This window comes from Balaenoptera physalus (assembly GCF_965194825.1).
Source record: "Balaenoptera physalus genome assembly, chromosome: 1".
NCBI lineage: Eukaryota > Metazoa > Chordata > Mammalia > Artiodactyla > Balaenopteridae > Balaenoptera > Balaenoptera physalus.
Window position 1 is genome coordinate 107,499,300 of NC_138882.1, and position 15,976 is coordinate 107,515,275.

General features: G+C 33.1%; 2 protein-coding genes across 4 annotated transcripts in view; one reads left to right on the top strand and one right to left on the bottom strand.

Annotated features, from left to right (window-relative positions):
- The window catches only part of SLC30A7 (solute carrier family 30 member 7), an 81,935-nt gene that overhangs the window by 44,691 nt on the left and 21,268 nt on the right, over positions 1-15,976 (bottom strand). For all 3 annotated transcript variants that reach the window (XR_014261291.1, XM_082452613.1, XM_082452612.1), the window contains exons 6-8: positions 8,365-8,508; positions 5,284-5,334; positions 1,889-2,024 (exon numbers count right to left, since the gene is read on the bottom strand). Coding sequence is in view for 2 of the 3 variants with exons in the window: in XM_082452613.1 (XP_082308739.1) it covers positions 1,889-2,024; positions 5,284-5,334; positions 8,365-8,508 (331 nt within the window). In the remaining variant the exon portion in view is untranslated. The remainder of the gene's footprint in view (positions 1-1,888; positions 2,025-5,283; positions 5,335-8,364; positions 8,509-15,976) is intronic.
- The window catches only part of LOC309656428 (uncharacterized protein), a 467,714-nt gene that overhangs the window by 23,216 nt on the left and 428,522 nt on the right, over positions 1-15,976 (top strand). The gene's annotated exons all lie outside the window — the stretch shown is intronic.

The window sequence follows — 15,976 nt, forward strand, 5'->3', positions numbered from 1 at the left end:
CAAATCGAAAATGCACCAACTTTTGCCTGGCAGAGTTAGGTGCTGACTTTACAACAATGAAAAAACAGTTTGCCCTCATGGAGCTTAAGGAAGACAATAAGACAGGCTATTTCAATATAGTTAGTAAATGCCACAAGAGGAGCAGCAGGCGGTGTTATAGGTATACTTAACCCCTCCTGGGAGGTAGACGATCAGGAAACGCTTCCTCAAGGAAGTGCCACTTAAACTGAAATCTAATCTCAAGGATGAGAATTGTGATCTATGCACTTGTGGGGATGAAAGGGAAAGGAGAAGGGCACTCAGTGTAAGAGTATTTTATTTTGGAGAGAGGAAACACGAGCAAAGCTCAGAATCCAGAAAGCTCATAACATGTTTTCAGGGAACTGAGAGTTATTTACTGTGGCTGGAGAGCGGAATAGAAATTGAGACAGGGTGAGAGAAAGACTGAAGAGATAAATGGGTACCAATGTGAAGGCCTACTAAGGAGTTCAGACTTCAGCCTGAGGGCAAGAAAGCCATGGCAGGATTTAAAGCAAGGTTATTTTTCCATGTACCATAATCTTCATTAAAGAAAGATCACTTTGGCCACAATGTGGAAAAGAAATTAGAGAGAGACAGAAAGGTCAGTCTCTTCCAAGCAACAAATGATAGAATTAGGATAATAAGAGTGGAGACAAAGGAAAATAAAGATTAAGATCCTACTCTAAGAAGTATTAGAAGCAACCACAAATTATAACACAAAATAAAGTGAACATGCAAATAAAGAGGTACAGATGTAAGTTACCAAATCTATCAGGAATTAAGTTTCATAGAATATGTGAATCCAAGCTGAATTTTCAAGGAAGTATATAAGATTTCCAAAGATGAAGCAAAGAGATTCCAAGTTTTATAAAAGATTTTTACATAGCAGAGATGCTTCCTAGTACAAATAATTTAAAGAATATTTTAAAATAATCTGCATGTTTAAAATGTATACTGTATCCTATTTTTTAAGCAAAAACTTAAAAACCTACGTTTATGACTAATTTATAAGATTATAATTTCATTGTAATTTTTAAAGTCTATTCTATTCAACTACAAGCTATAAATATCATCACAGTCTGCCCTCTAATAGGTCTTTCTTATCGTTACAAAGATAGCTTTACTAACAGTAAAATCGTATGGATAAATTAGACAAAAACAGTTCAATCAAGACATATCTATATAAATAATTCAAGATTGTGAAATAAAGGCACATAATATTCCATTATTCTGATAAAAATTAAAATAATAATAAATTGACACGAATTTAAAAGATAGTAACCATACACTAATTCAGAAAATATTTATTGAGAATTTATACACACTCACACACACTTTTACATACACATTGGTACTATGACAGGCAACAGAGAGCCAAAGAGCTAAAAGACAGATCCTTCCTCAAGAATTTATAATCTAGATAGGGAGAAGGACATAAATGTACTTCAGTAAGCAATTTTGTAAGACTTCTGCAATGATAATATAACTTTATAAATTAAAAATAGTTCTAGAAGAGATTTTAATATTCTTTTGCATTTGATAGTGCAAAATACAGATGTCAAAGGAATAATATTCTAACATTAATTCATTTTATATTTCCAATGTTCTACTCTACAGATATAGTGTTGGATTTAAGAAAATTACTACTGATTTGATTTACAGAAGATCAATTACTAAATACCAAAAAGAAATATCAAACCTTAGGTAAACACAGAAAAAAATAGTAAGATGAAAAGAGAAATAATCTATGTAGGAATTTGTTAAAGACCAAAAAACCCCCAACATAATAATAATTTAGATCTGTAATTTAAGTAGTATATATATCACCTCTCATTTTAATACCTGAAAGTAACGTACCAACACTTACCTTAAAACTATGAGCATGGCTATAAGGATTGAACAAATAGGATCTGCTATCATTAGACCAAAATTCTGCATCATGATGGCAGAGACAATTACACCGATACTCCCAAGTGTATCTGCTAGAATGTGTAAAAATACACCTAGAAATAAAGCATAATGAAAATCAAAATAACATTTTCTGATCAACTGAAAATGCAAATATTTCTTAAAACTATATTCTTGTTATTATATATATAAAACTAAATACCAATTTGAAAATCAGTAAGAATGCAGATTCACTGTTTAGTAAAGAAGTAATACTGATAGTATCTTTGGGAATTGAAATAATCTTTCCTTTTAAAAAACAGCAGGGGTTAAGATATTTGACTCATAAGTTATGCTTGCTCTTAATGATTCTTAGTATTTTGCTATAATATAAATGAAGAATTAGAGAAATAACTGATTTAAAAAATTTTTTGTGCACATTCATCTCTGGTTAAGAGTCCAGAAGTTAATTAATAATTTGTTAGAAGAAAACTGCATTAGGCTGAAAGAATCAGTCAAGAAAACATTGTTTATAACTACAAATACATGTACACACAGAGCCCTCTTCTGGTAATTAAAATTATTACCATTTGAGACTAGAATTTCCTATGGACCATACTGCTAATCCTAGTAAAGTAATTATCCTGAAGGTATTGTTACCTAAAGTTACACACTAAACTCAAACCTGATATGAAAGAAAGTAGAGATTTGAATATTTTAAAGTGGATGTAAATATATTTTGAACTTTTAATAATTAAATATTACATTAGTAGGATACTGATACTCTAACTGCCCAAGAACCTAGATATATTAACATTTAATAATTGACACTTGAGTGGAAAACCATTAAAAAAATGTCAAAAATTAAGTTTAGTATACATTATATAAAAAAATTTTAAGTAAGACAAATTATTCAACATTTAGATCTGTAAGAGGTAAAATTTACTGTATAGCAAAACACTGTATCTTAAACCTCAACCACATGTTGCTAGAAGTAGAACATTCTTCAACAGCATCAACTACTCTATCTGAAAAGAAATATCTAATGTGTGAAACCATGTGTCTACTTTAGAAATACTTATTTTTCTTTATTATTATTCAATAAGCAATTAAAGGTAACCCAATTATGTTTTAGGTATAAAACAGATTTATTTAAACTTGAAAACACTTTCTAATAATTTAAAAATGGACTATTAAGTTGTTAATCGAATCTTAATACACTTGAATTGAATCTTAACACACTCTACGAAAATATGCTTCAATCAATCTGCTAATGTGGAATTTTATATCATGTATTAATACCAAATGTAATTGATTCCTCAGTACCTAATATGCTTTTTCATTTGTACAGAGTATTGACCTTTACAACAACTCTTCAAAAAGTTAACAGCTCTTTTTTCTGTAATAAAAAATATGTTAGAAGCACACTTATTAAAAAAATATTCTATTTCTCTATGGTGTTTCAAATAACAAAGAATTAAATAGGTTAATAAACGTTGGGACCACTTTAAGTTTTAAAATTAAAACTGGAGGAAGATACACATGGAAGTGGATTGAGGGTCCCTAACCTTCAAAACTCTTAAGTGATATGTGATCTTAAATTTTTATACATTCTTTAATCAATGTTTTGGTAGGACCAGAATTGAAAACAGCTCTAAACACTGAGAGGAAAAAGAAAAGAATCCTTTGTTCTTGATTTTCCTTTGATTGGCAAGTCCCTGGCTACATCTCATTTGCTGACCTGAAAACTGGCTTTACTAGCAAGTGTCATTAACTAACTAAGCCCTTCTTACTTTCCAGTAACTGTTTGAAGAAGAAAATCACTACAGAAAGAAATCTAAAGTAACATGTTTAACTTATATAAAAGTTAAAACCCTTAAAACACTTGGTAGGATACTGATATTTTAACTGCCCAAGAAAGCCAGGGGTCATATTGAAAATGCAGCAAATAACTGAAAAATTCAGTAAAGTCAGTTCTTCATGTGTGAGTATCTATATGAAAAAGTTTTAGTACCTGGCAGTTATCCTAACTTTCAGCTTTCTACTGGGCTGCTTCAGCCACCATAAATTAATGGATACTCTGAAAATATAAGCTAATTTTCAGAACAGCTTGTATAAAACATAATTAGGAAGGCAAATCTGACCTCCCTTCCCTCAACTTGTGATGATTTCCAAGACTAAAACTAAATTCTTATTATCAAGGCTAAATTTGTAGCATTGGATACAGATGCATTACATATGCATGATTACAAGCTATTTCAGCAAATGCTGTCCTAAAACAATTCTGTGTATTTCACAAATGGAAAACTAGTGACTACAAGACACATTTAAGCCTCCTGAAATAAGCTCTTCAGTATGGAGGAACATATTCACAGTGAAAAAATAAAAAGCAAGAACTATATCAAAGAAAAGAGGAGAAAATAAGTACAGTTGAAGTTGGATCACAAGCTAGTGAGAAAGTCAGACTGCAGTCAAAAGTTAATAAAGGCAGGAAAATGGGGAGCTGCAAATTAGGAACTGTGACAGTGAAGTTTATATGGAAATCCAGAGCCAAAGATTGGTTCACATCCCAAAAAAGAAACTACCATATTTCATAGACAAGACTGATTTTCTCTAGCTTGTAAAATTCTGTAATATATAATTTTACATAATATGTAAGCTCCTCTTTAGGTGTCATCATTTGATGCCTATGGATATGAGAAAGATCTCCCTTTGCATTACATTTTTAAAAAATATAACAGACTTTACTTTTGAGAGCAGTTTTAGGTTCACAGCAAAACTAAGTGGAAGATAGAGATTTCCCTTACGCCCACTGTTCCAGCTCAGGCATAGCCTCCCTCATTGTCAACCTCCCCCACCAGAGTAGTATATTTGTTACAACTGACACATCATTATGACCCAAGTTCATAGTTTACATTAGGATTCACTCTTAGCTCTGTACATTTTTTGAGTTTGGATGCACTACATTTTTACCATTAAATTTTTCCACAACATAAATACATGTTGAATATTATTCTTGGAAAAATTATTTAATAATTCTACAAAGGCAAACATACTATTATTTATTACTAATATATTTATTACTAAATATTATGGTGTTACTAGAGTCACTGGCATGAGTATTTATTTAGATTTAAGCAGTATAGTTTCGGAATATTTTAATCTTCTTATTAAATCTGAGAAAACAGCCTAGTGACAGTTAAAAGAACATCTGCTAATATACCTAATAGTATATATTAAAAAATCGACTAGGAAGGCTAACATTTTAAACACAAATACTGTGTTATACATTTTTCTTAAAGGAAAACTTCAGATAGCTCAAAACTACGAAACCAGTTTCATAAAACTGAGAAATATACAAATTGCTTGTCATACCTTGTAAAATCTGTCTACTGGGTCCTGTTGTTTCTTTTAAGGAGGGGCCATCTGTAGAGAGTTAAGTTAAATTATTTTAAAACATGTCTTCATTCCTGATTCAATTTTTGCAATTCAGAGTACTTTTCATTCAAATGTATCATGAAGGATGCATGACTATATAGCCACATCAGACCTACAAAATTATTTTTTAAATTTAATATGGTAATTAAATGAAGATAGACATAGGAAATTTCAAATTGCATCAACAGTACAGAGTATTTAGGAAATTATTATATTAAGCAATCTGGTAAAAAAACCCAGTAAATTAAAAACATTGTGAATCTTCTAATATTCATAACATACCTTACAGAGCCTGCTGCGCCAATTTTACAATTGGAAAATCCAGAAAAAAGAAAACTACTGCTTGATATTATAAGAAGACCAAGAAATGAAGCCAGGACAGCATCCAGGAAAACTGGACTATGGCAAACAGTTTCCCAATAGCTTCTAGATGAATGCGGCAAGCTTTTCATACAGAAGAGATAAAAATACTTTTTCATATTGCTTTTATAATGATGAAATGAAAAAAATACTGCAATTTTTATACTTAAATACTTGGAAGATTACTAATCAGCTTTAACATCAAAGCAGAAAATACAGGTAAACAATGTAAAAGATCAGCAATATTTGTTATGGGATCATCAGGTGGACTGAGGAGCTTTCTGATCATGACTAACAGAGTCATGGCTCTTGGCCCACAGCACCAAACAGTGGACACACCCTTGTTACTACATCTTTGATGGAACACTGTAACAATGCCAGAAGAAGTATAAAAGCATAAGGCTACACAATGACTTCTGTCTTAATATGGCACTGCTGCGTGGGGAGAAAGATGGAGCTACCTTGAAAATCCTGATAGTGAAAAGTGTAACTCTTCTAAAAATCCAGCTCCTGATCAGAGCATGAGATTTCTGTCTATACATAGTTGGTCGAGATAAAGACAGTCTTTTTTTTTTCCTTTTCCATTATGGTTTATTATAAGATATTGAACACAGTTTCCTGTGCTATACAGTAGGACTTTATTGTTTATCTATTTTATATATAGTAGTTTGTATCTGCTAATCCCAAACTCCTAATTTATCCCTCCCCCACCCCCTTTCCCCTTTGGTAACCATAAGTCTGTTTTCTATGTCTGTGAGTCTGTTTCTGTTTTGTAAATAAGTTCATTTCTGTCATATTTTAGATTCCACATATAAGTGGAACTGAAACTGCTATAACAGAATTCCTTATATTTAAAGTTTCTTAGTATTGATACTTACATTATAAGGATGGAAAATAGGAACAGAATTGATGCCAAACCTGCTTTATGCTAATAAGCGTTAGTTATCCATAAACTAATTGAGAAAAAAAGACTTCCAGTCATATCATTAAGATATGCATTTCAGGGACTTCCCTGGTGGTGCAGTGGTTAAGAATCTGCCTGCCAATGCAGGGGACATGGGTTCGAGCCCTGGTCTGGGAAGATCCCATATGCCACAGAGCAACTAAGCCCGCGTGCCACAACTACTGAGCCTGCGCTGTAGAGCCCGCAAGCCACAACTACTAAGCCCGCGTGCCACAACTACTGAAGCCCATGTGCCGAGAGCCCGTGCTCCACAACAAGAGAAGCCACCGCAATGAGAAGTCTGTGCACCACAACGAAGAGTAGCCCCCGCTTGCCACAACTAGAGAAAGCCCGTGTGCAGCAACGAAGACCCAACAGAGCCAAATAAAAAAAAAAAGAAAGATATGTATTTCAAATAAAATGTTGCTTTTTTGTTTATATACATATCAAAAATCAAAACAGAATTATTTCTATTGACTTTATATTAGTAAAAGCTACAATAACTCCATCCAAAAGAAATGTTTAAATGTTGTCTTATGTTCCTAAGAAATAAAATATTTTAATTTATATACATATTTTGTTGCAAAGAAATATAACAGATGGTCAACTAAGGACTTAAATATACTCCATTTTATAAAATTCTAGAAAGGAAGTGGAATAGAAATAAGAATTCGAGGAGAAACAGGATGCTATAAAATTTATAACTGTTTATGCATTTTTGAATGGGTGACAGTGGGTCTCAAATCACTAAGGTATTTAGAGTCCACTGACTGACTATATTCAATAGAGTAATATGGAAGTTTCATTCTAAATATAATCTATAAGGTATCAGAAATTACATTCTTTGCAATTATTTAAACAAACAAATTTTTTTAGAAATCATCTTAAAAATGTGAGCAATATACAGTTTTTCAAAATTATTTTGGGATGCATGTGAGCAAAAAACTTAGAAAAGCAGGTTTTAAAGCATACCAGTGTAATAGTTACAAAAATAAAGCAAATGTTAGAGACTGAAAAAATTAGGGGCTTAGCATTCAATCTATAAGGGCCATTTCATATTTCCAAATTGAAAGCTTTAGGATTTGGTCTGTGTGCCAAGTACAGACAATTTTTAAGCATATAATTTATTTAAAGATTAATCAAACGGTATCACCTAAGCAGCTTCTATCTATTAATCTATATTCTAAAATTTCGTGAATAAACTATTTAAATATAATTTTAAAATACAATGTTAATTAAGTTGATAAATACCTTATAACTTCGTACCCAATACTACATAAGTTAGCATATAAAGATTTCTAAGGAAACATGGAGGTAAATATCAGGTGATAGCTATCAAAATTACAAGAAAAATGTGAAAAATTGAAAACTCCTGTCCTATTTTTATAAGCCTATATATGGCACAAAAGGCCTCATTATACTTCAAAAAAATCATTTGCTAAAATGCAATAGTTCCTCATTCACTGACACTCATTTAAAATAGTGGCATTTTATTATGATAAACTCACTGAAAAAAGCTACATCCACTACCTATGCCAAGTTAATTTCATTATATACTAAAAATAAACTAGTCCAGGAAACCATTCAGTCTGACTCATTAGAAAGGAACTTGATTGCAATATTTTTAACAGATTATTTCAACTACAAAAATTAATCTACGCAATTTCTGTTTATTTAAAAAGCTGTCCACTTGAAAGTATTTAGGCTGCACTCACCATGAGAATGAAAGTGTCCATGTCCATGAGCGTGATCATGGCTATGTGCAGCACCATGTTTCAATTCATGACTATGGCAATGATCTCCATGGCCATGTGCCTGATCCAGAGCACCGTTAAAGAGGGAATGACTGTGCCCATGGCCTAAAAACAAAGAGTGTTAGAACAAAAGTTATGTAAAAATATATTATTTAATGGTTACAATAATACTGACATTAGTGAAAAGAATTAGGTCTAAAACCAGATTCGATTCAATAAACATTTACTTGTAGAAAGTGCTACAGATTCATTAAAACAATACTGAGTTTCTAGTATAAAGTACAGGAAGGAAATAAAAGCATGGAAGGAAGTGGTAGACTTTACTGGAGATGAAAATAAGTGAGAAGTACACAGAAATATTTAAAGAGATTAGACAATGTTGTTCATTCATTCAAGAAGTACTTATTTGGAACACATTATGTTACAGCATCATCCTAGGCACCGGGGATAAAGCAGTGAACAATACAGACAAAAATCTTGGCCAAAACTTTGCCAAGTACTATTATATATACTAACAAAGATAAAACAATGCATGCATATGGTCACATTAAGGCGGAGGCAGGGAAGCGGCGGCATTTGGTAAAAGGATCAGTAAAATTAAAGCAGGTAGAATCCTTAGGGGAAAAAAAGCACAAAATAGTGGGGAATCATTTCTCCATAGCAGACCTAAAAACTACTAAACCATCATAGAAACATCTTCTACAAACTATTCCAAAGCATAGAAAAAGACTGGATGTTACCTAATTCAAAACTATCACTTATATTTACAAAAATCCTAAATACCAGAAAATCAAATTCAGCACTGCATTACATGAAAAATCATGAATAATGGGGAAATCAACTTCCAGAATGTTGGACAGAGGATGTGGGCACACTAGCTCTCCTAAAACAACAAAAATATGTGGAACAAACTAAAAAATTTCAGAACTCTGACAATTAACCAAAACCACAAAAGGAACTGAAAATCATCTACCCAAGAAACTACCAAACCTCAGTAAGATGGCAGGGTCTTGATGTTTTAACTTGGGGCTATGCCATTCCACTTCCTGCCTCAGCTCAGCTGAGAATAGCCAAAAGCCAGCAGCTGTGCAGACAATGGAGAGATCTGATTTCTTCTGAAGCACTGTTAAAAGCACCATGTCCAGAGCACAGTCAATATTTTGTCCAAACTTGCAGTTCCCTGAAAAAAATCTCTATTCTTAATGTGGTAACTATCAGACTCAGAGTTCAGCTTTGAGAATTCAATGGCCACACACTGCAGGAAATGAATTAATCCAAGGAAGTCATACAACAGAAAAAAAAACTACAATAATATCAGCAACAACAAACTCTGAGAGGGTGAAGTAATCTGGTATCAGTGTCATTTTAATATAAAAGGTCCAGTTTTCAACAAAAAAATTGTAAGACATGGAAAAAAAGAGGAAAGTATGCCACATATACAGGAGAAAAACCAGCCAACAGAAAATATTCCTGAAGGGGACTCAGATTTCGAACTTAAGAAACAAAAACTTTAGATCAGCTCTTATAAATATGGTCAAAGAACTAAAGGAAACCATGTCTAAAGGATGAAAGTATAATAATGATGACTCATCAAGTAGAGAAAATTAACAAAGAGACAGAAATTATCTATCTATTAGAAAACCAAACAGAGAACTTCCCTGGTGGTGCAGTGGTTAAGAATCCACCAGCTGATGCAGGGACACAGGTTCGAGCCCTGGTCCAGGAAGATCCCCCATGCCGCGGAGCAACTAAGCCCACGTGCCACAACTATTGAAGCCTGCATGCCTAGAGCCCGTACTTCGCAACAAGAGAAGCCACCACCATAAGAAGCCCACGCACCGCAATGAAGAGTAGCCCCTGCTCGCCACAACTAGAGAAAGCCCGCGTGCAGCAACGAAGACCCAACACGGCCAAAAGTAAATAAATAAAATAAATTTTAAAAGAAAGAAAAGAAAAGAAAACCAAACAGAAACCCTGGAGTTAAAAAAAATAATAACTAAAATAAAATATCCACTTTAGAAGGGCTCAAGCTCAGATCTGGGCTGCAACAACAGCAAACTTGAAGATGGATCAATAGAGATTATCCACTCTGAAAAGCAGGGAAAGAAAATCAAGAAAAATGAACCTTAGAGACCTGTGAAAACATCAAAGTGTACCAAATTAAGCATAAAGGAAGTCCCAAAGACAGAAGAGGAAGAAAAAGAGATAGAAAAAGTATCTGAAGAAATAATGGCTGGAAACTCCCCGAATTTGATGAAAAATATTATCTACACATTCAAGAAGCTCAGGAAACTCCAAGTAGAATAAACTCAAATAGAGCCATATCTAAAGACATCGTAGTCAAGTGGATGAACATCAAAAAGAAATCCTGAAAATTGAATAGCAAGATAAAAATGACTTATCACGTACAAGGGAACTTGAACAAGACGAAATGCTGACTTCACCACAAAATCATGGAGGCCAAAAGACAACAGGATGACAAAACTAAAATAAAAAAAGACTCAACCAAGAATTCTAAATTCAACTAAAGTCTCCTTTAAACATAAAGGAAAAATTAGACATTTCCACATAAACAAAAGTATTCCCTACAAATGAAATGAAAGGACACTTAAACAGTAACTCAAATCCACGCAAAAAAATAAAGGACACCAGTAAAGGTAATTATGAAAGAGAGGATAAACATACTTTTTATTTGTAACTTGTTTCTTCTCCTATATATTTTATTGGGTTGGCCAAAAAGTTCGTTCAGGTTTGTCCATAACATCTTACAGAAAAACCCAAATAGACTTTTTGGCCAGCCCAATAAAAGACAGTTGCATAAAGGAATAATTATAAAACTGTATCGATGGGCTTATAACATAAAACATGTAATTCATCTGACAATAATAGTACAAAGAAGAGAGGTGGGAATCGAGGTATATCAGAGCAAAGTTTTTGTGTATTATTAAATTACTATTAATCTGAATTATTGTTACTATTAATATGTTTTAAGTTAAGATGATACTTGTAATCCCCAGGGCAACAGTTAAGAAAATAACTAAAAAATATACAGTAAAAGAAACAAGAGAATTAAAAAAGTACACTAAAAAATATCTATTTAATTTAAAAGACAAGAATCGAGGAACAGAGTAACAAAAAGGACAAAAGATACAGACAACAAATATTAAAATGGCAGATATAAATCCTACCTTAGTAGTAATTACATGAAATGTAAATTTTTTAAAAACCCCAATCAAAAGGCAGAGGTTGTCAGAATGGATTAAAAACAAAAATGATCCAGCTGTATTCTGTCAGCAAATTCTAGATTCAAAGACACAAATAAGTTGCAAGTAAAAGGACAGAAAGAAAAGTATACCAATACCACGCATTACGGCACGCGCGTGCCATAATGGCTATCATAATACAATAAGCCAGAAATTATTGTGAGTGAAAAAGAACATCTTATATAACAAGTTCAACCCCTCAGGAAGATATCCCACGATTATAGAAATATATGAACTGAACAACATACCTCAAAATACATAAAGCAAAAACTAAAAAAATTAACTGGGAAAATAAACAACAATAATAGTTGAAGACTTCAATACCCTACTTTCAATAATGGATAGATAACTAGGCAGAAGATCAACAAGGAAACGGAAGATTGAACAACTATGAACAAATCAGACCTAACAGACAGCTACAGAACACCCCACCTAACAACAGCAGAATGCATATTCTTCTCACATGCACATGGAAGAGTCTCCAGGAGAGACCAAGTGCTAGGTCATAAAACAAGACTCAATAAAACTTCTAAAATTTGAAATAATAATAAGTATGTCATCTGATCACAATGAAATTAAATCAGAAATCAACAACAGAAGAAAATTAGGGAAATTCACGAATATGAAAAAAATCAAAAAACACACCCCTGAATAACTAATGGATCAAAGAAGAAATCAGAAGGGAAATTTAAAAATACTTTGAGATGAACAAAAATGAAAACATGACATACCCAAACTTACATTATAGCAATGCTTAGAAAAAATTTTTTAGTTATTATGCCTGTGCTAAAAAAAAAAAAAAAAAAAAAATCAAATCAATAATCTAATCTTCCACCTTAAAAAAATTAGAAAAAGAAGAAAAAAATTAAACCCAAAAGCAAGGAGAAGAAAGTGCATAATAAATATTACAGCAGAAATAAAATGAAATGAAGACAAGAAAATCAATGGAGAAAAACCAATAAAACCAAAGGGAAAAATAACTAGACTGACCAAGAAAAAAAATGAGAGAAGGCAAAAATTGCTAAACTCACCGCTGATCTTATGAGAAAAAAAAAGGCACACTTTTAAATACGTATCTATAAACAGAATAAGTCATTTAGATGAAATGGACAAATTCAAACTGCTGAAACTGACTCAGTAGGAAACAGAAATCATAATAGACCTATAACAAGCAAAAAAACTGAATTAATAATTTTAGAACTGCCAACAAAGAAAAGCCCAGGATTCACAAGTGAATTCTGCCAAACATTTAAAAAGTACCGGTACTTCACAAACTCTCTCCCAACTATGCCCTCCAAATAACAGAAGAGAAAGGAACATTTCCCAACTCATTATATAAGGCCAGTATTACCCTGATACCAACACCAGCCAAAGATATCAAAAGAAAACTACAGACAGATATCCCTTAAGAATATAAACACGAAAGTCCTCAACAAAATGCTAGCAAACCAAATCTAGCAATATGTCAAAAGGATTATAAACCACGGCCAAATGGGATTTATCCTAAGAAGGCAAAGTTGCTTTAATATCTGAAAATCAAGCAACGTAATATACCATATTAACAGAATAAAGGGTAAAACCCAACTGATCATCTTCAAAAATGAAGAAAAAAATCACTAATAAAATCCAATACCCTTTCATGATGAAAACGCCCAGTAAACTAGGAATAAAAAGAAAACTTCCTCAATCTAAAGGGCATTTCTGAAAAACCCATAGCTAACACAGCTAAAATCATATTTAATAAAGAAAGGTTGAATGCTTTCACCCTAAAATCAGGAAAAAGAAAAGAATGCCCATTCTCACTACTTCTATTTAACACTGTAGGATCTGGCCAGGGCATTTAGACAAGTTAAAAAAAAAGGCATTCAGATTGGCATTCATCTGGGCCTTCAGCAAGTCACAGTAGTAACATCAAAGATCACTGATCACAGATCATCATAACAAACATAATAATAATGAAAAAGTTTGATATATTGGAAGAATTACCAAAATGAGACACAGAGACATGAAGTGAGCAAATGCTGTTGGAAAAATAGTGCTGATAGGTTTGATGCAAGGTTGCCACAAACCTTCAATTTGTAAAAAACGCATAATCTGCAAAGCTCAATAAAATAAGTATGCTTGTATTTAGAAAATTCTAAAGAATCCACCAAAAACCTATTAGAATAATGAGCTATTTCAGCAATGTGGCAGGACACAATATCAATATACAAAAATGAGCTGTATCCCTTATCCCATTTTGCAATCCAAAGAAAACAATCCCACTGATAACGGCAGCCAAAAAAAAAGAAGCCCTACAAGTAAAGTTAACAAAAGAAGTGTGAGACTTGTACCCTAACAACTACAAAACATTGTTGCAAGAAACTAAAGAAGCTACAAATAAATGGAAAGGCATCCCATGCTCATGGATCAGGAGACTTAACATTGTTAAGATGACAATAATTCCCAAATTGACCTACAGATTCAGTACAATTCCTATCAAAACCCTAGCTGCCTTTTTTTGGGCAGAAATTGACAAACTGATCCTAAAATTTATATGGAAATGCAAGAAGAGACCCAGAGTAACCAAAACAACCTTAAAAAAGAATAAAGTTGGACAATTCACATGTTCCAATTTCAAAACGTACCCAAAGCTACCTTAATCAAGACTGTGTGGGGGCTTCCCTGGTGGAGCAGTGGTTGAGAATCTGCCTGCCAATGCAGGGGACACGGGTTCGAGCCCTGGTCTGGGAGGATCCCACATGCCGCGGAGCAGCTGGGCCCGTGAGCCACAATTACTGAGCCTGCGCGTCTGGAGCCTGTGCTCCGCAGCAAGAGAGGCCGCGATAGTGAGAGGCCCGCGCACAGCGATGAAGAGTGGCCCCCACTTGCCACAACTAGAGAAAGCCCTCGCACAGAAATGAAGACCCAACACAGCCATAAATTAAAAAAATAAATAAATAAATAAATAAATAAAAATTTAAAAAAAAAAAAAAAGACTGTGTGGTTCTAGCCCTAAGGACAGACATATAGATCCATGAAATAGAATTGAGAGCCCAGAAGTAAACTCTCAATTGATTGTTGACAAGGATGCCAAGACAATTCAATGAAGAAAAGCAATCTTTTTAGCAAATTCTGTTGAGAAAAGCAGACATTTATATACAAGAAAATGACATTGGACCCAGACCTCACACCATGCACAAAATTGACACAAAATGGATCGCAGACCTAAATTTTAACCCCCAAATTTAAGGACGGTTCCTCATGAGAAAATCTATCAATGTAATTACTAATTTTAAATTAACTAAAGCAGGAAAAAAAAATGATTACTTCAGTAGATGCAGAAAAAAAAGAAATATCCTTAATTTGATAAACCTTTTTTATCAGAAACAGACCACAAACATCAGACCCAATGGTAAAACTTTAGTAGCATCCTTTTATTAAAGCAATGGTTCTGAACCTTTACTGCACACTAAAGTTGACTGGAGAGCTTCAACACATGCTGATGTTTGGGTCTCTTCCTCCGGAGATTCTGATGTAAATATTCTGGGATTAAACCTGGGCATCAACATTTCTTTAAAAGCTACCCAGGTGATTATCCAGGTTGACACAATGATATAAGCTGTAAGTATTTCTAATGAACATTGTTCTAGAGGTCCTGGCTATGTAATTAAGACAAGCAGGAATAATAGTATTCATTCTTAATAGTGAGAAAAACTTTTCAAATACCTAAAAATGAATCAAATGAAAAATATAAAGATCTTTATTAAAGTGCCTAAGACAATTTAATAAAGGACTCAAAATATAAGATGTTAATTCTCCTCAATTAAACATAAAGACAATGCATTCCCAATCAAATCCCAAAAAGATTTTTCATAAAACTTGACTAGCTGATGAAAAATACCAAATGAGCAAGACAGGCCCAAACAACTTCGGAGGAAAAAAAAGAGAGAGAGCGAGAGAGATGGGATTAACCCTACCAGATATTAAAACATAAAGTTTACAGCAATTATTCCAGTGTGATACTAGGGTGGCCAAAAATAAACAGGCCAGATCTGATACATAAAGCAATTTAATATAGGGTAAAAGTGTCCTTTTATATCAGTGATGTAAAAAGCAGATTAATAAATGGTGCTTAGAAAACTGCTTATTCATTCACACTGAGAAAAAATAGTCCTAACTCACCCCATCACAAAAATAAATTACACACAGATGAAGGACCAGAGCAGATGGGAAAAAACCATAAAACCAAAATTTTCACAGTATTAAATAATAAGAGAATATGTTTATGACCCAGGGACAGAAAACTCCTTAAACAAAGCAGAAAACAT